Here is a 19,350-nt window from a genome sequence, read left to right as displayed (position 1 = left end):
AATGTTTTAAACCTCAAGTAAGTGTATAATCACTTATTTTGCCTGTCAAACCAATGGAATCCTCCAACCTTTAGTCATGTTTTGATGTGACATTAGGTATACTGCACTTCTACCCTTTGGGTAAGATTCAGTGCATGAACAGCAACTTGTAAGACTTCTTGACCCAGGTCATAATCAACAGCAAGTTCTTGGCTTTTGTGGACAACTTTTTTGGATTTTGACCTGACTCTATTAGAGTTGCAAATGGAAGATCACAAATAAAAATGGGATAAATTGTTATTACTTCTTTTAGCTGCCCCTCTAAGAGCAACGAATCGAATGAATCAATGGGATTAATTATCTGTGGAAGTGACATCATTACCGGGCAAAAGCAACACCAGGACAATCTACACATTTCAAGCAGAATATCTAAAGATATAAAATTGAAGTCTGCAGAAAGTACAAAATAATTAATTTCATTCACGGGGGTTCTTACCAGGGATTGTGGATGCACTGTTTGAAAAAACCTGTCTTATTAAACACCAATTAGATTAGATAAAATTCTAAAAGCCTCCTATAGATAAAGGCTTCCACTTGTTAATGGACTTTTTTTCCTCTCAACTTCAGAATTTCAAGTAATTTCAGGCTGCCCTTGCCTTTCTCACAAAGGAAAAGCTACTTGCTAGAAATTCCAGTTTTAAAGTCTGTGTTTAACATTCTCAGGAGAGATTTGTCAGGGGCACGTGCCACCCAGGGAGCTAAATGCTGTAACATACAGTGTGAAGCTCGAAGATTGAGGCCATTTACAGATCAGATGTAGCCAATTTAAATTGCTGGGAGGCTGAAATGAAAGGCTGGCTCAGTTGATGTGCTGTGCTAGGCTGGAGTTTAGTCTGGTTTGAGCTGGACCCTGAACCTGGGACCATTAGATGCACATCATGACCAAATTCTAATGAACCTGGTAACAAAAATCTTTCAGTTGAAAAAAAAAAAAAGAGTAGACAGTAGAAATAACCAGCCAAAGCCCCTGTAGGGAGATGGGAGAGGAGTGCCAGCCTGTATGGAGACCTCTATTTTCAAATCTGAGGTCTACCATCAGAGCCTGTACAGGAGGGTTAGTGCCAGAAGCATGTTTTATTGCTTAAATTATCTTGCACAAGCAACACTGAGCAAGGAAAACCCTTTTGAGTTATATAACTCTTTGATGGGAGGCCTTAAGGTCTTTCCTTTTAAGCCAGTAAATCCTAGAGCACTAATTTAAAGACTGCACTTTTCCTTAAACCTAAAAGTATGTTCTAAATCTTGTTGCATTTAGTTTGAACACTTATGTGATGTGCCTGATCCTGTAATTCTAGACTCAGTGACATCACCTGCAGACCCTCTGACATGCTTTTTGAGATACATTTTGCTTACCCTAAGGCAGCTCACCTGGAATTCCCATTTCATCTTGGCATCAGGGGAAGGCACAACCGACATTTTGGGTCTTCACATGCAAGCTTTGTTCAGTTTTGAAAGGATATCAGTGCTTTTGCTGAAGCTATTGTGTAGATGCTGGTGTGTAACACAGGGGTCAGGTGGGGACACTTCAGTCTTCAGAGCTGTTTGTGTACTTTCTTTTCAGCTGTAATTTTACTTAAAGGGGGTATTGAATCCACTCTTGCAGCTCTAAGTGTTCCTACTGCTGCCAGAAGATATGAGCTGCAGGTTGAGGGCAGTTAACTGTTATGTGTTCACTTTGGTATTTCTTAGGACCATATAGAGTCTATAAAAAGAAAAAGGAGCTGTTCCTTGGGAAATGAAAACACGAAATAAGGCAGGTAAAGATTAATTCTGAATGCATTTGTGAAGCAAGAATGTTATGAGCCTCATGTGGCCATACACAGATAGCTTTTGCTGTCAAATGAAGTGAATTATTAGATAAATATTAGATTAATAAAATGAATAATATATAAATTGATGGCTGTAACTGGAGTTTAGGATTAGGTAGAAGACATATCTGAATATAATCTGCAGCAAACAGCTCCCATCTGTGCTAGAGGCTCACAACATCTAAAAAACATAATAACCAGAGTTGTTCTCTTGCTGTTGTTCAATTAGCTCTGTGCAATTAGCAGGAAAGATGGTCGGGATTTTAGGGGCACAAAGGCCACTGGCTGGGGCCCAAAACTGAGACTCCAAAAGTGCCCAGTGCACTGCTATGATGGCAGTGCTGTGATCCCAAGGGAATTTGCCACAGATTTGCTCAAAAATGGTGAAATATAGTTTGATAAGAAGTTTGTCAGGTTCTTTTAGTCAGCTTTTTTTGATTGCTACAATAATAAAATATGAATAATACATGGTTTTAGATAAGGTGATAGTTTTTCACCCTTCCTTCCTGAATTGCAGCTATTGTAGATTTACAGGGGAGTGTGAATCGTATTTCTTCTGTGGTGATAAATTTGGCATTATTATCTAAATTTCAGCTCCTTTTCTTCTCTTTGTTGATTCCATACATTAGAACAGTTTTCAGACCTAAATCATAACTGCAAAGCAGCAGGAGGTCATTCTGAGCAACGCCCAAGCTAATCTGTGACTAAAGAATTGTGATTGTGTTGGTTGGAAAAGTCGCGTGAGAAGAATTCTTCAAGTATCCCCTTATGGAACAACCACACAGGCTGATGCAACACAGTATTTGAGTGATGGTCAGCAACAGTTTCCTGGTGTTTCAAGCTTAAATCTTCTCATTCATTCTGGTTTTTTAGTACTTTAACTTACAGCATTTCTTTTCTGTAAGTAGACAGTTACTGCAAAATTGGGGTTTTTTTCTTCTCCTTATCACTAAAATTGACTTTAAATCTAGTTTTTGTCATGATTTCCATTTTCTTCAATGGGAAGCCTTTTTAATTAGTGTTTTTTTGATGCAGTATCATAAACTTTTCAATGTCATCTGTGGGAGAGTGAGCCCACACACAGCACAGAATGTGAAAGTTTGGGGTAAACCTGGTGACTTTCAAATAACTGCACTGAAGCTTGTAAACTTCTGTGAAAGGACTTAGATAAAAGCTCTCTTCATTACCACTGGTTATGTCCAGAGTGATGTGGTGAGTGAAACCCAGCTCAGCACTATCTAAAATGTTACCATCTAATTCTTCTTCAGAGAAGACACTGTGCAACTTGAGTATTATATCTTGCAGTTCACCAGTAAATTGAGTGACCCACTTACAGATAGCTTTGGAAGAGATTCTGGGGTGTAAGCTGACACTGAAACTCCAGGATTTTCTTCCCTTGGGCAAAAATTCTCAAGCCTAAGCATACACTGTGCTTTAAGGGTGGCAGATCCCTCTGTGGGATTTATTGCTTTGTTAATAGGCTCAAGACATCATCTGTCACTGTGAGAACTGGGAGCACTGTCTGGGTTTTCCTCTTCATTGTTCTTCTCTGGCTCCCTCATTTTACAACTCTGGCTTTGGGCTGTATCCTGGGTTTGGGAGAAAATCATTGGCCACTTCCCAATACCTGATGCTCCAAGCCCTGTGTTTGCTCTATATCAACAGTCATTTCCCTGCTGCTGCTCATCTCTATGGTAAGAAATTTTAAAAGCTGAATCTGGATGCATGGTTTGTCTGTTTAGTGGCTTTAGTTTCATCTCTGCATCTGTGATTTTGGGAAGATGACGAGAAAGGAAAAATCTTTTCCTATTCCTTCTTTCCTCTAATCATCTGGTCCCCTTGATTTTTGGGCTTTCTTTCCCGTCCCTATTTTCATTGGGGAGCTCTTCTGTCTCTGCAGATGAAGTCTCTGGCCAGGCACTGCCCCAGCCTCCTCAGAGCTGCACCAAGCAACCAGCCACCTTCCTCAGTGCTAAATTAACTTCAAAAAATCATCTCCACTTCTACCCCCACCTCCATTTCCATTTCATCTCAGGGCACAAGGCACTTTGCTGTGCTGTCAGTACACTTTATAATACAGGTTTTATATTTAATAGCCAAATGCCTCCTCCTTGCTGAGCATCATCTTGGTTTTGGGAGCAGGGAGGAGATGGTGGGCCGAGCCGAGCAGTCATGGACCATTACAAACAGGATATAAAAAGCAACAATGAATGCAGGGAAAGCATTTTCTAAGAGGCCAAGGAAGGAAAGGCAGTTTTATAATTCATGTTGGGTGCCCTTGCTGCTGATCATGAATTTAGTCTTGATCTTGGCAAATCAGTCACACGTAGAGAGTGACAAGGAAATGTAGTGCTGGTGACAGCCTGTATTGGGAATGTTTTTAAGGTCTTGACTAGAGCACAGTTCTAGCCCAAAACACAGGCTCAAGGCCTTGCTAGACAGGCACTCTTGTCACGGGCAATTGTGACAATCTAAACTTTCTTAAATTAAATGTTTTTTCTACCTGGAGAGTTGTGCAAATCAGTCCCTCAGTTTGCAGCCCTCAGCCTGTGCATTGCTCAGGGGGTGGATTTGCTTGGCCATCCCATGCACGGGGCTGTGGTTGCCTTCTGCACACTGCTGTCATCCCTCAACATCACTCTGACAGCACAGTTCACCCACTCTCATCTCATTTTTAAACCAAATGATCCTGATCGTGTCTCCTTCTCAGCACCTTGATGAGGGGAACCTTCCCTGCTGAGCTGAGACAACCGAGACACCAGGAGAATGTGTCAGGGCAATGAGGCTTTATCCATCTGGCTGTTCAAGCTGTGATTGGAATGAAAAGGGACTGATGCCTTTCCTGAGGGACGGAGGCCAGTACTCACTAATTTTTAAATGCTTCCCCACAGATGTGAGGGCTCAGACCCCTACCAGGCTCTCCAGGGCAAAGGAGTGGGTGCTACAAAGATGAACTCTACAGTCATTAATTATATATTGCTTTTAAGCAACACAGTAACTCTTTATTTCAGATAGTCTTTTCATAGCCCCTTCAGCCAGTGTACCAAATACTGGCAATTAAAGAGTTTACATTATTTTCAACATTTTAATACAGTTAATGTTTTAGTGTGTGTATATGTGCACCCCATTGATTGTGAAAAGCTAAAATAGGTCAATTTATGCTTCTGTCTTCAGCCACGTTCACCTGTCAAAATACTCAGTCTCCATAATGTTCAAGAGAAAAATATCACTTCAAATGCTGAAGTTGGCCCTTCTAGCACCAGCTCAAAGGAAAGACAAGGAGGGCTTCAAGACCAAGAGGATGAGTCTGAAGTTTGGCAGTCGTGTAGATACCCAACCTGACAGCTCAGTGTCTGTTCAAGGCATTAAATGCCTGCAGGTTGAGCAGATCAAACCTCATTTGTGCACTTGTTATCAGTCACTGTGGGCATCAGTTGTGGCAAATGAACTGCAATAGTCATCAGTTGGATTGACCTCACTTTTAGTGGTTCTTCAGGGAATTAAACCCCTTCCCAAAGGGATGAGAAAGGCAAGGCTGGAGTGTCTGTCCAAGGCATTGGCAGTACTCAGCCAGTGCTGCCTCTAGGACCCAATTTTCCAGCCTCTCCTCTGAGCAGGGGCTGATTCTGTGCTGGGACTTTCAGTTGTAAAAGCAAGACTTGGGCAAAGCTGCCTCAAGCCCTTACATTTCAGAGGTGGCATCCTCTGGACAGCTCAGGTGCTGAGGCAGAAGGCACACACAGCTTTTCTTCTGCTGCAAGAAGGGGTTTCAAGGCTCGATATGGAAGCGTTCGAGAAACCGGTACCAAAAAAGCAGCTGTCTGACTTCAAATTTAGTGAAGCCTCAGTAGGAATTTACAGTACTATCACGGTCTGCAGGATGGGTGATGGATTGCCATTTAGAAATGTCATTTCTGAGTTCTTTTAAGGACAGGCAGGAGTGTCCCAGACCTGTGAGGAGGGACAGGGAGGTTTTGTCTGGAGCATCACAACCAGCTGTGACCAGCTTTGAGCTCAGGCATTTGGAACAAATGGAACATTCCTGTGGATGGGGGATAAGTGCATACACTAATGAATAAAAGAACTGGTCTACAAAATGTACAGAACTAGACATGAGAGCTTTGCTGTTTGTTATTCTAGGAAATAGCTTTTTCAAAGGGAGTTTAAATAAATCTCTGATAAACCCCTGATTAAAGTGGTTCAAATATCAATGGTATATAACTGACTGATTGATACAATGTGAAAAATACTGATTTATTATCTAGCTAAATCTTTTGGTTCTTGAGCTATTTATATTTTAGGAAAAAAATCTTGGCCTAATGGGCTGACTCCCCTTCAAAAGTAGAAATGCTTTCTCCAAACATTTTTCGTGGACTTCTGAAGCATGTAAATATGACTTCAAACTGCAGTTTTATTTAGCCTTCTATGGTAAACCAGCAGGAATGTCCTTGTATTCTGTTTTGCTCTGTTTTACTGTGTAATGTTACACAGAAGCAGGAATAGATGGCATTTTCCAGTGACAGAGGGTCTGCAAATATTTATGAGGTCATTGTACGTGTCATGGCAGGAAAAGATTTTTAATCTTCTGGAGTCTAAGAGTTCTTTGGGAGATAGCATTTAAGTTTTGTTAATAAGCTTCACTCCTCCTTGATGAGTTTATACTGACAAATAAGATTTATGCCACAAACTTCATCTGCTCAGTGAGCAGCTGGAGACTGGGAATATATTAGCCTCACTATTTAATAATTTTGCTGATGTTCAGACCATATGACACATTCTGCAGTTCTGCTTTATGTTTTCTTACTGTAAACTTGTTGAATTTTAAGTTGATGTGTTAAATGGAGGTAACCTGAGGAATTTTGACCAGTTCATGTGCCTCATTATGTGCAACTGCTGGCAGAAAGGAGTGAAAAAATTCTTTTACTTTTCTAATAATCCTGTAGCAATTCAGTTGCAAGGGTTAGGGGGCATTTCACAGAATTTATGCCTCATGGGCTTTTCCAGCTTGAAATAATTTGTTTCCTTTTGCTAAGAGACAACAGTTTTGTTACCAGTCCTGCTGCCACTCAATGCTGTGGTCAGTCAATCCAGGTCCAAGTGTGGGACTTGCCAAGAACCAGTTTGGTGGCTTGAACCAATGAGTTTCTGGGGAAATGTTGCCATGTTTGTTGATTTATATTTTTAAGCAAGCAGTGGATTCTGACAGAAGTCTGTGGCCATCTGACACAGGGTCTGTGAACTGTTTTTCCTGGTCAAGGAAAGTTTGTAAGAAAAGCAAAGCTGTTTTAAAGGAGCCTTAAAGTCATTCTATAGAGGACTGAATTTTTAGGAGCTGGGAAACAAAAGTCTGAAAAAAACCCCTGTATTTGAGTGCAGATTTTGTACTCTTATCTGGTTAATTGGATGTTGTCATCTCTCTGGATTTAAATAACACTTCTCCTTTTGTGTTATATTGTGTGCTGGTGCAGAGCATTTGATATTTCCTACTGCAGAACTGGTTGCTCTTGAGCAGTGGTTTGTATTTATACCTTTATAAATACATAGGATTTTTACTCCTTTGTGGATGAAAGGAGCCACATAAATGGTAATTTCATTGCATAATTGTCTTACTGAATATTTTTTCAAAAAATATTTAATAGAATAGATGTAGTACATCAGGCAGTTAATTGATATGATTGACATCATATTAGTCAATTAAACTGCCTTGGGATTTTTTTTAAGGATTAATATGTGTTTACAGAACATACAGTATTCCTCTCACAAAACCTACTAGAATACAAATGTTTATTCCTTACCTTGTGTTGCACCAAGATTGCATCAACTTCTCATTAGAAATACCCACAAAGTTATAAACTTTTTTGGAGAAATGTAGTGCCCTGGCCTATGGTAAGAGTAGTGTCTGTTAATTGGAAAGGGTTTTTATTTGGGAGATGTGTATGCCATAGAATATCATATTAGAATAACAAAAATGCTTTGACTTTGGAGGAGGTTCTTGAAGATTTCTTGAAAGTCCCTGACCTTTTCTTCTACTCCCTTAAGGACAGATGCTGAAGCTATTCAGACATTCTGAACTCACTGAAGTAGCAAAGCTGAAATAAAACCTGTGTTGCAAACTAGAATTTTGTTTTTCTTGTTATGCACTTCATTAAACTAGAGGGTTTTTTTGGGGTTTTTTTTTAGATAAGCATTTGTCATCTCCATGTCAGACTTCTCAAAGAACATGGTGAATTAACAGGGCATGTTTAATGCAATCTTGACAGAAAGGTTAATGAGAATTCAGAAGGCATCAAGAAGGGAAATAATGCAGAGATGAAAACAAGGAACCGGAGTACTTTGTAATTTGGCTTGTCTTAAACAGAGGGATTTAGTTGTTCTGCAGGGAATGAAACAGTGAGTATTCAGTACTCTGTCAGTTCACACTGCAGCAGCATCTACAAGGTGGGTGCCCACTGGGCCGAATTATTTTGCCAAAAAGTGTTTGAGGCAGGTCTTTCTTTGAAGGGAAAATTGTGCATCTGCCTGGTTGAGGTTCTGTAGGATCAAGGTCACGTGGCTGAGAGTGACAGAGGGAACAGTGGAATTGAAGGCAAATATGGTCACATCCTGAGGAGAGGGGATGGTTTATGACCATGACTGTCTCCCATCACTGCCCCTGTTTAGCCAGTCCAGTCCCTCAGAGGACTGAGAAGGGGCACAGGACAGTGGAACATTTGTCTCCCTTGCACTTAACCCTGACACCTGCAGAATCTGCATGTTTATTTGGCTTATGGAAAATTCCAGGAAGTTTTTATGCCTCCCTCTAAAGCTGCAACAATTTCCATGGAAGGGGATGATCAAAGCATAAAGCAACAAAGTTTGGGTAGTTTTCTGTCCTTGAGCTGTCTGACTGGAGATCTGCCCTGTGCTGTGGATGCTTCTGAGCAAAAACACACCCTTTGAAGGGAAGTCAGCAATCAGTCAGGATTGCAAACACAGTATTGGTTCCTTTTGGGAAAGCTACCAATCTTGATGATGGTAATCACAGGGCTGCCTTTCTAACTTGATTAGAATCACAGTTGTGGCTGCCAAATCAAACAAATTGGCATGTGACGGTCGGAACTTAAAAACCCATCAATTATATCCACTCCTGCACTGAGGACAACCTGATTACTCTTGTTGGGAGTTCAGCTGACCTGTTGTACATTTTGTATGTAAAGCCAGTATTAGTTTTAAAGTCCTTCCTTCTGCAGCCAAGGTTAAAATAGGAGAAAACTCAGTTGTTTACATCATGAATTGTCTGATACAATTCAAGCGTTGAAAGTTGTGTTCTTGATGGGAAGAGGAAACAAGAAAATTGTAGAGTTTATTATGCCAACTCACAGCTAATTATACAAGCCTTAATACAAATATCATTTGCAGTAATTTAGTTACCTTGTTCCGAGCTGCATGCCTGCATTCAGTTCAAATGTAAAATTCCTTATTCCAGTATCTTAATGATGTAATGCAATGGTTGTAAAACAAGGGGATCAGCTGCTTTTGGGCAACTAACTTTGTAAGAGACTTGTATTTCAGGATCTCTTCCCTTAATACATGGTCACACGATGCACCAATTCTTGAGGTGCTGGACAGTTGTGACCTTAAATGCTCTGACCTTCCTGCGAGGTGCCAGCCCCTTGGCACAGAAGAAGGATTTGTTTTTTCTTTTTTTTCAGAATTCATATTTTGAGCTTTTCCTAACAAACAGCTTGTTTGAGCCATTTAAAACATCAAAGGAGGTGTTTCTTGGCCTGGGTACATCTTTAATTTGAAGCAGATTTATTAAAGGCCAAAACAGGATAACACTGCAAAAGGATTAGCTGTGCTTACTTGATTTCTGAGCAAACAGACTAATTCTGCTTTCTTTGTATGGGTGTCTTTCACAGCCAGTCCATTCAGTGAGCATTGAACTAGGCCTGGGGTATGGGGTTTTCCTTTTTTTTTTTTTTTTTTAAAATTTCTTGTTGCTTCTATTGTCTTCTTTAGAAATCAGAGACTTCAAAGCTTTAGCCTGCTTACCCTCCCTTGGTTGCTACGCTCCAAAAGACATTCCTAAAGCTTCTTTGCTGGTAACTGTCAAATGTTTTGTTTCAGGCTTCTTAGCATCGAGACTTCAGCTTGGCTTTTGTTTTGATTTATTCTTCACAAAATAGAAATTCTGAGAACTCAATTAAAAAAAAAAAAAAAGCTGGCATTCTTAGCACTTCAATCTTGTTGCTGTTCTGAAAGCAGCCAGAGCTGTGGCCCCGCAGGATGCTGTGTGTTTTATAATTGTACTTACACTTCAGAGTTGCTCTGTCTGTAAACAACAGAGAAAAACTCTCCCTGAGATCTGAAAGTTTGCTTGATACTGTACATTTCATACATCAACAATGAGGAATGAACACTGCTGGGACCACAACGTGGTCAGTAAAATCTGAGCAAACCTATTGTGAACTAGTTAACAGATGTGCTGAGAAAGGATGGGATAACTATTCTGGAGAAGAGGATTGGCCTCCTGACGTTTATTATCGAGGAATAAGTTGTTATTTGGGAACAGAAAAAGTCAGACTGACCTTCACCTCTCACGTGCAAAGACTGAGTTTGGTTAGAAAATGATGATACATTTGAAAACCAAGCACACATGCTGGAAAAACTCACATTTCCAGTTTTCTAGAGGGACTCTAGGACTTGATGGTGTGTTTGGCCTATGACTGGTAGCACAAGTGAACTAATGAGATTGCTGCTTACTACACCACCAAGTTGTCAAACAAGCCAGGGTGCTCTTTAACTGTATCTCTGTCCTTTTCCCCAACACCATTTTTTATTGACTCCAGAAATAAAAATGCAGTGAGTTTTAAGAGCATAGAATCATGAAATGGTTTAGGTTGGAGGGGAATTTAGAGAACATCTCGTTCCAACCCCTCCTCCATGGGCAGGGACACCTTTCACTGGACCAGGTTGCTCAGAGCCCCATCCAGCCTGGTCTTGAACAAGGATGGGGCAGCCACAGCTTCTCTGGGCAACATGACACTCCAATTTTAGTGTTGCTTCTTATTTGTGCCAGGGTTGCTAAAGGAGGAATAGGCAGCATAGAACAAATTCAACAGACTAGTTCACCAGTGTTTCCAGGGGTGAAAGGGATGTAGTAGCAACTTTGATTTGTAAACATACAAACCTCAGAGAGAGGGTTGAGCTGTTCTCAGCCCACACAGCCACAGTGGTCACAATCCCATCCCTGGTAAACTGTCAGAGGCACCAGACACCTCAAAGTAACTGCAAATACAATAGTAAGCACCTTGCAGTTACTGACTGATGGGGAGAGTTGGTTGCCAGGATATTGCCATCATACTAATTGCCCTAAAAACCTGCAGGGTACATGCCTACCCTTTATAGTGGTCACAAAAAGCTGATGCTTTTTGTCCAGGTATGGATGTGGGAATGACTGTGTAGATGGAGCATTGCCTCATATGAAATCCAGACTGGGATAGTCACATGCTCTGCTTAAAATGTTATTGACTGGGTGGAAACCCTGTGCTTGGGGATCTGAATGTCTTGGGTTGTCTTCCCTCTGCCATATGTTGTTTAGCTGGTAAAGGGAGTATCTGTGTGTGCACAGAGCCTCAGATTGTTACCTCTTGATTATGTTCATGTTATCTGATGCGTTGTCTCCAAGAGAGAAATTAAATTGCCTTTAGTAATTTGAAGCAAATAAAAGTGACAAATCATCATTCTCATGTGATCAGTAGTAAATGGCTGCAGAGTGAGAATGCATCTCAATTACATGGTAAATACATTTTAAGCAGCATCGATCGTTCCAAGTCTCCAATTGTTTTTCTGGGATTTTCTTTACTTCTCAACTAAGATGACTTTGGTCTATTAAAAATTAAAAAAAAAAACCACAAACCAGTAGCTTTGTTCCACTTTGAATAGTGCTATTAGCAATGAACTCTCAGCTCATAATTATGAAGATTTAGGGATAGGAAATGATTTCATAGAGACAAAAGCAATACAGTAGGAATCTAGAGGTGAAAGAAAACAAATGCAACAGGCAAGTGATTTTTAAAGTCCATGTCTTGAGGTGTGGCAGACTAGTGTACTGGAAAGCAAAAACTCCCGTGTGCAGGTAGAAAATGGTCATCAGGAGTGAGCTGTCATGGAAATCCTGCAGGAAGGCAAGGGAGTAAACATTTAGCAATAGGAAAACCTTTTGAGAGTGAATATAGAATATGGGTTATAAGGCACTATATATATATATATATATATATATATATATATATATATATTTTAATAAACCAGCATTGCTTGCCTACATTTGCATTTGGATTCTGATCCTGCAAATATTCCCAACTAAAACCTGTTTTAATTTCCCATTTAACTCCTCTTGGTCTCATCAGCCAGTGAAAGAAAAGTTGAAATCAGCACTGCACAAATGTTTCAACTTACGAATTGGCTCTTGTGTCAAGTTCCAGACCTGTCAGGTTCAGTGAGGACCTGAATTTCTTACAAGATGATAAACCAGCTGAGCTATATCCCCACACACCCCTGGGCCTGGGTGTTTCCAGAACTGGCATCGAAATGACTTGCAAACACAAATTCAATTTCTGTATAACACACTAGATTTTGGTGCCTGAAACTCTTTTCTTGTTTGCTCATAGAATGGGAACCATTTGTTTTCATTGTCACATTGCATTAGTAAATGGTCCCTTGAATATCCTCTACCTCCCTACCCAGTGTAGTGTCCTTATATGCCATATCATCCAGCTCATGCAATTAAATGTATTTTTTTTTTTAATTTCCTGCTTCACATTGAGCTGGTTGTTTCTCGGGGCAGTTTGGTTTGTATGAAAACGGAATTTTGTCTCTCCAGAAATCCCCAAATGAGCTGATTCTGCTCTGTCTGTGAGGGCAGTTTGGAGCAGCACAAGTACATGATAATTTGCTTGGTTTGCAGCCCTGCCACTCAAACCCGGAGATGGCTCAACGTGCCTACAAGCAGTCACCCTCCTAACTCTGCAACTGTTGGGTAGTTTGGGAAACGGTTCTTGTTTATTTATTTATGAAGTCTTAAATATTTGTCTTATGAAGTATTTATTTATTTATAAACTCATGGACTGTGCTTTGGGGCAGAGCTGACCCTCTGCTGAGCAATCAGGCTCTCTGTTTTCTAAAACAACTCTTTGTCTTTGCCTGATGAAAAGAAGGATCCCCTTCTGTTCTGCTGAGAAGTTGAAGCCTAATTTTAGGGAGGTGTGCACAGTTCTAATTATAATGCAGAGCCACTAAATATGCAATTAATGCCATCCTGAATTGCATGGTTGCTGCCTCTTGCAACTCAGTCTGTTATTTTCTGAAGCCCAGGAATCGATTATTTCTTCTTAGAAGATGAACCTCCTGGTTTTCCAGTTGCTCTGGAGATGGTAGTTGGTTGTTTAAACTTATGCTGTAATAGCCAAAAACATTTAAATGACTGATTAGATATGGCTGGGATCTAACAAAAAATGCAGCTGAAATTTTTTTAAATTAAATTTTAAAAAAATTGTGTTAAATTTTAAAGTCTTAAAATTGACAGTCCTCATTTTAAGCACCCGAGCAGCGTGCTTGGAGCACCTGCAGTTGGCAACGTTACTGACGTGCTGATTTATCCTGATATTTAAAGATTTCCTGGGTCTCACACTTCCCTTCTGTTATGTGGTGATTTTACCCCGAGGGCAAAGTCTTCCAGCCCTCCCTCATTAGAGCTGCAGGACTGCAGAGGGCAGAGCTGGGGAGTGTGGAGCAATTTCTGGTCCTTGGAGCTTCGCTGTGTGAGACCTTTTGGTGTTACTGCATTTGGCTGCACAAATCTGTTCAGCCTATTTAATATCAGTGCCTTGCAACCTGGCTCTCTCTCCTCCTACCCCTCCACCTGGAAGCTGTCCTTTTTCTAGATTATGAACCACCAGCCTGTCAACTCAGTTTGCAATGAGACTTTCTCAAATATTTGTTGTTTACCTGAGACATGACAGGGTCCTTCATGTCATTCCTTGCAGAAAGGGGAATTTCTGAGCCCATCAGCTACAACATCTGCTTCAAAGCCAGAGCTAGCACACGTTTTAAAAAGGTCTCAATCTGTATTTACACAATAGATTGGTTGTGTTAATTAGAGTTTATTCCACCACTGGTATGCATGCATAACTCCTATTAATATCAGCAGCAACTCTGTATTCTCAGAAGGAGAACAAAGCTCCTAATTAGAGCTCAAGGATTTCAAGTTATCTATGTACAGCTTTTATTGCAAAGATTAAGTGCTGTATGCTCTCCTTGTAGCTGTTCTAATAGAAAACAGATGATTTTTTTTAATTTTTTTTTTTTTTTGCATGCATACCAGTGGTGGAATAAACTGTTTTCCGGATTTCAGGTTTTAAGAGCCTGAAAAGTTTGGAGAATCCCCATTAAAGCTTTGTGTGTGTGTCCAGCAGGGTGCAATGGGAGTGCACCATATGACATTTCTTTTGGGATTTGGAGAAAAGATACTGAACTTTTCCTTTTATTGTGACAACTTAAAAAAATCCACACTTGGTCTGAATGTGTTCCAAATATGGTGGTTGTTGTTTGTTGTTTTTTTTCCCATCTGATGAAAACTGGAAGAAGCAGCTTATAAAGAAAATAGTGATAAGAATCCTTGCTATGGAAGCACTGGCAAGCACTGCTCTAAAGCTTGTAAACAAACAGCCCCTCTCAAAGGGGTGTCTGAATTCCAATGGATTCTAATTATCTGCTAGGACAGATAGGTACAAAAAAACTACTGATATCAAAAAACTCTGGACTAAAAATATATACATGCTGTAATTTCAGGAAGTTTGAGCTTCTGCCTGTGGCAGGTACTAGGTAAAAGATAAGGTGGAAAATAATGAGCTTTTGTTATTTGTATGTGTAGTTTGGAAGAGACATATTGTGAGTGAACAAAAGATGCACCATAAACCAAACACTGCCCTGAAATCTTCCTTGGTGAAAACATAAAAAGCTGTAGGGTGCTAAAAATGCAGTGTCCTCCAGGCAAGAGCACTGTTCAACAGCAGAGGTTTAGAACCACTGCTATTAATATGATATAATATTTCAGGGCTTTAACATACATTTTAATTAATACACTATAAAATTTAACCTCCCATTTAAAATTTCATTCTTTCTCAAAAGAGACTTCATATTTATCTTTGCCAAGTGTATTGTCTGCTAATTCCCATGTCCTCCCCTGTTTAATTCACATTCAGTTAATGACAGAAGCACAAGAAGTTTGAAACTTAGCACTTTCTCCCCAGTTGGTGCAACTACAAGAAATTTTCAATTGTAGATTTTTGAATCATGAATCAATCAGGAGCTGGTCTTTAATGATCCTCACGAGTCACTTCCAGCTCAGGGTATCCTCTTGTCAGTGAAAGGTGCTGTCGGGGCCAGGACATGCTGCTGTACTTGGCTGCATTTTAGGCAAATACATGAGTTCCTTGTGTCAGGATGCAAAGCTCTTCAAGGCATTAATGTACTGGGCTGAACAAACCTGTCCACAAAAATGTTCCCCAGCCGAATAGACACCCTTACATGAAAGATCACAGCACCTTATTGAACAATATTACCTGCAGGTTAGATCTAAACCTGGCTGCCAAATGCTGAAAGCCAGTGTAAAGGCAGAGATTCACTGTTTTATTACATCATTAAAAAAATATCTAGATTCTCCTCTAGCAGGGACTGCAGGCTGGAGACTAACAGACAAGAATAAAATAGCTGGGAATAAATTTTATGTAGCTATTTCCTTTCTCCCTCAAATGTGAATGCTTATGCAAAACACATTGCTGTAGATTCACTGACAATAAAGAGGGAATCATTATACGAGTAGTGGATTCTCAGGGGAACACTTTAACCAAAACACACTCTGCAGTAATTTCCCCCATCTTAGTTGAATAAATTAATTTATGAATTTTCCATGAATATGTTCAACCATTTCTCCCCTCATATATTTTATTGATCTCCATATACATTTAGCAACAAATAACAGAGCTGCTTTTCCATTTGCAGTAAAATAGTTTGGAGATGTTTATGTGGGCCTTGGGGTTCAGAGTAAACAAATGCAGTTCACACACTGGGGAGGCAGCAGACAAATAGAAAGCTTGCAAAGACCCAGGGAGCTCTACTAGAGCAGCTCAGCACAAGGCACATCCAATCCTACCAGCAATCCCTGAAACCAGAGGGACCAGCCCCAAACTGTGGGCAGCTCCCAGTGAGTCCTGTGTACAATCACTGCAAGAGGCTTTGTGACTCCTGTCTGTGAAATATGTAATGTCCCTTTGGTGTGAAAGGCTGATAGTTTAGATCATTCCTTCATTTACTCTTTGTCCATGTACTGTGTATCATTTTATTGTCCATGGTCTGGAGAAAGCCAGCAGGCTCCTTGTAGTGTGTAGTTCCAGTGGCAGAATACTCAAAAAAATGTCATTATTGTTCCACAAGACATCTCTGTGGCCTCTCTGCCTCTGAACATCACTTAGGCAATGTCATTAAATCCAAAGTTGAGCTACTCATGTAGGTTATTACAGTGAGTAAGCACACCATCCTATGGAAAGTAAGTATCTCCATGTTTTTCATAAGGGAAGGAATAAACAGTTATATACAGTCATTGGGTGTTGAAAAATAATCAGTGTTTTCCTGATTTAATATTTAAAATTTTCTTTGTATTTAAAATTAATCTTCAACCCCCAACATCAAACATCTCAAACAAGTGTGGTGGGAATGTGATGTGGTTAATCACCTGTGTACACTTATTCATATGTGACTGTACCATTGCAGTCTTCAAATTTAGCTCTTCTCCTTGCCCTCAGTTAATAGAGCCCTTTTAAGCAGTTCCTTTTTTTGGTTTATTTTTACCTTTTTGATTGTCATTTTTAACAATCATATATGGAAAGCTGAGGAAAAACTTGCCTTGCTGTTTCTAAGTATAAAACTCTTTCTTTCTTAACCACGCGGGCTTGAAACAGGCTGTGCCATCTTAAAGGTGGTATTTGAAGTATAATTTCCAATGCTTAGATACATAATTTACATTTATTATGCATAATAAAATATGTAAGTAATTGATGTTCTGTAAGGGATTAAATGATCAACTCCAGCTGCAGGGAGAAGATTTATGCCCGTGCTTTCATTGACTATCAGAATATGCTGCAAAGTTGTTGCCTTCAGGACTGCACTCGGGGAGTGTTCTCCTTTCCTTCTGATGTGCTTTCTCTTGCCTTTGTGCTCTGTGCAAAGTGTATTTGTGGAGCAAACAGATGACAAATAAGTAAATATGTTCCCTGCAGCCTTGCAAGAACTTAGTGTAAAATGCAGGTTAAGCTTGCACACGTCTGTGTGTGGCCGTGCATTTCCTAAATCAGAAGGGCAGAACATCAGAGAGAGCACAGAATCACCTCAGTGCATTGAAGCTGAGAATGGCTGGGAGATAATGTCAACAGGATGGGATGTAGGCACAGGATAATGGTCTCCTGCTGCCAGATTAAAGCTTGGGCACAGATGAGCCCTTCTAACAAAAAACAAACAGAGGCAAAGCCGAGATATTTGCAGTACTTTCAAAGCAGGAGGTGTTTATCTTGTAACAACGTCCTGCTCTGTTCTCTTGGCCTTCACTTTACCGAAATAACAGAGTGATGGTGTGTTTTTCAGCAGTGGCTGCTGCTCAGCAAGCTCTGGTTGCCCCCTGCATCTTCTGTAGCCATGCCATGGTCTCAGGATGTATGTCCTTCAGCCTCCAGAAGAGCTGCACGAGTCAAAACTCACTGTGTCACACTGTGTGGATGCGTTGGCCTGCTTTTGGATGAATCATAGAATTAATCCATAATAGAACTCAGGCTTATCAAGGGGATTTTATAGCCCAGCATTCCCATTTTCCCTGATGGGAGGCACTCCCTGTGGGGAGGAACATCAACCTGGGAGCCACAGGAACACTCCCCTGTGCATTAAAACCCCTCAGATTCTGACCAGGTAAAAGCAGTGCTTGAAGAAGGGGAAAAATGGAACTGAATTCAGGAGCAAAAGTAGAGTATGATTCTAAATAACAATATGCAGATACAAGGAATTACACTGTACTACTCGTGATTTAATCCTCACTCTTCAGTTCTACCAATTTTGTTGTATTTCTGGGGTTGGTTGCACGATGGATGGGTCCTGGTAACTCTTAAGGTAATCTGTAGCCATTTGTAGGAGTCATTTAAAATTTCCTCCTTGTTCAGAGAAGCTGACACCCTGAAGGACCAGTCTCATCAGCTGATGAGCTGCTTTCCTTCAGTTCTCTCTATTTGGAGGGCTGGGATCTCTTTGTGGGTGTTATTCAGACCAAGTCCATTGCTTGCAGTGGAAGTTGAGAGCTCCCAGCTCCTCAAAAGACCAAAGGAATAAATCAGTGGTGGTAGCAGAGGGCATGATTTCACACCATGATGCAGCATAGGAAACACTTGGGATTCTGGAGGTTTGTATTTTCTCCCCAGCTTTGCCACCCATGTCTTAGGGGATCTGGAAGAAATTGTTTCAACTTTCTATGCTGCAGATGCCAGGGAGTGATAACAACCCCTTATGAGGCACATGGAGAAGTGCTGTGTAAAACAATGCATAGGCAGTAGCTGTTGTTGTTATCTGTAATAATAAAAACAATGGCATTTGCAACAGAAACTGAAGTTTTACAATCAATCCCATGCCATTACTGATAATGCAATTTCTCATTTAATCCACAGCTGCTGCTGCTTTTATATCTTGTCCTAATTCAAAAAGTATTCTTTCTTTTTTTTTTTTTTTCTTAAATGATTCTAGTGCAAGTTGGAGTTTCATGCCTGTACTTCTGGCAAAACCATCACAGCTCGATGTGAAGGGCCCTGCCCCTGCCTTCCAGGACGTGAAAGCTCAAAACACAAGGTGGAGAAGACTGGTAAGTTGAACTGTTAATGAAATTATGGCAGATTAATTGGTTCCTGCTATGTTCTTAGAAAAATGTGAGAAAGACTTTTTTTAACTAGTTTTTTTTTTTTACATGTGTAACACTTTCTGAGAAAAAGGTAAGGTACAACTAATCATTTTCTAAACAGTGCTTTCAAACACATTAACTGCTGCAAAACTAACACCCACTTGATAGAGTCTCATAGGAAAACTGAGTTCTGGCTAATGAGTCTCATTTTTTAGTGAAAATACTTCTGAAGGAAAATATTGAAGAATCATAAAATAAGATAGAAAATAATACTACTTGATGGTTCGTTATTTTGTGAGGTAAAAGAACATCAGTAGCCTGTGTGTTAACCAACAAGTCATTTAAAGTCACACATTTAAAGTATGTATTACATGGGATCTGAATTATCATTTTAACCTTTACTTTATTAATGTTATGATTAGAAGGCAAATGTATATTAGAGATATCTGTGTCTGTGCTTATGTATGAGATTGTTTCAGTAACAAAGTCTTTTGAAATGATGCTCTATAAAGGTGAAGGTTGGAGCCTCAGCAC

The 19,350-nt window shown here is 40.1% G+C and overlaps 1 protein-coding gene across 1 annotated transcript in view; it reads left to right on the top strand.

The window, feature by feature from the left end:
* The window catches only part of SPOCK1 (SPARC (osteonectin), cwcv and kazal like domains proteoglycan 1), a 265,982-nt gene that overhangs the window by 190,601 nt on the left and 56,031 nt on the right, over positions 1-19,350 (top strand). Inside the window, exon 6 of the mRNA XM_051794151.1 lies at positions 18,666-18,780. Coding sequence (XP_051650111.1) covers positions 18,666-18,780 — 115 coding nt within the window. The remainder of the gene's footprint in view (positions 1-18,665; positions 18,781-19,350) is intronic.

This window comes from Manacus candei, unplaced genomic scaffold, assembly GCF_025592945.1.
Source record: "Manacus candei isolate 608988 ecotype Guabito, Panama unplaced genomic scaffold, ASM2559294v1 h1tg000037l, whole genome shotgun sequence".
NCBI lineage: Eukaryota > Metazoa > Chordata > Aves > Passeriformes > Pipridae > Manacus > Manacus candei.
This window is presented reverse-complemented; position numbering and strand designations above follow the sequence as displayed.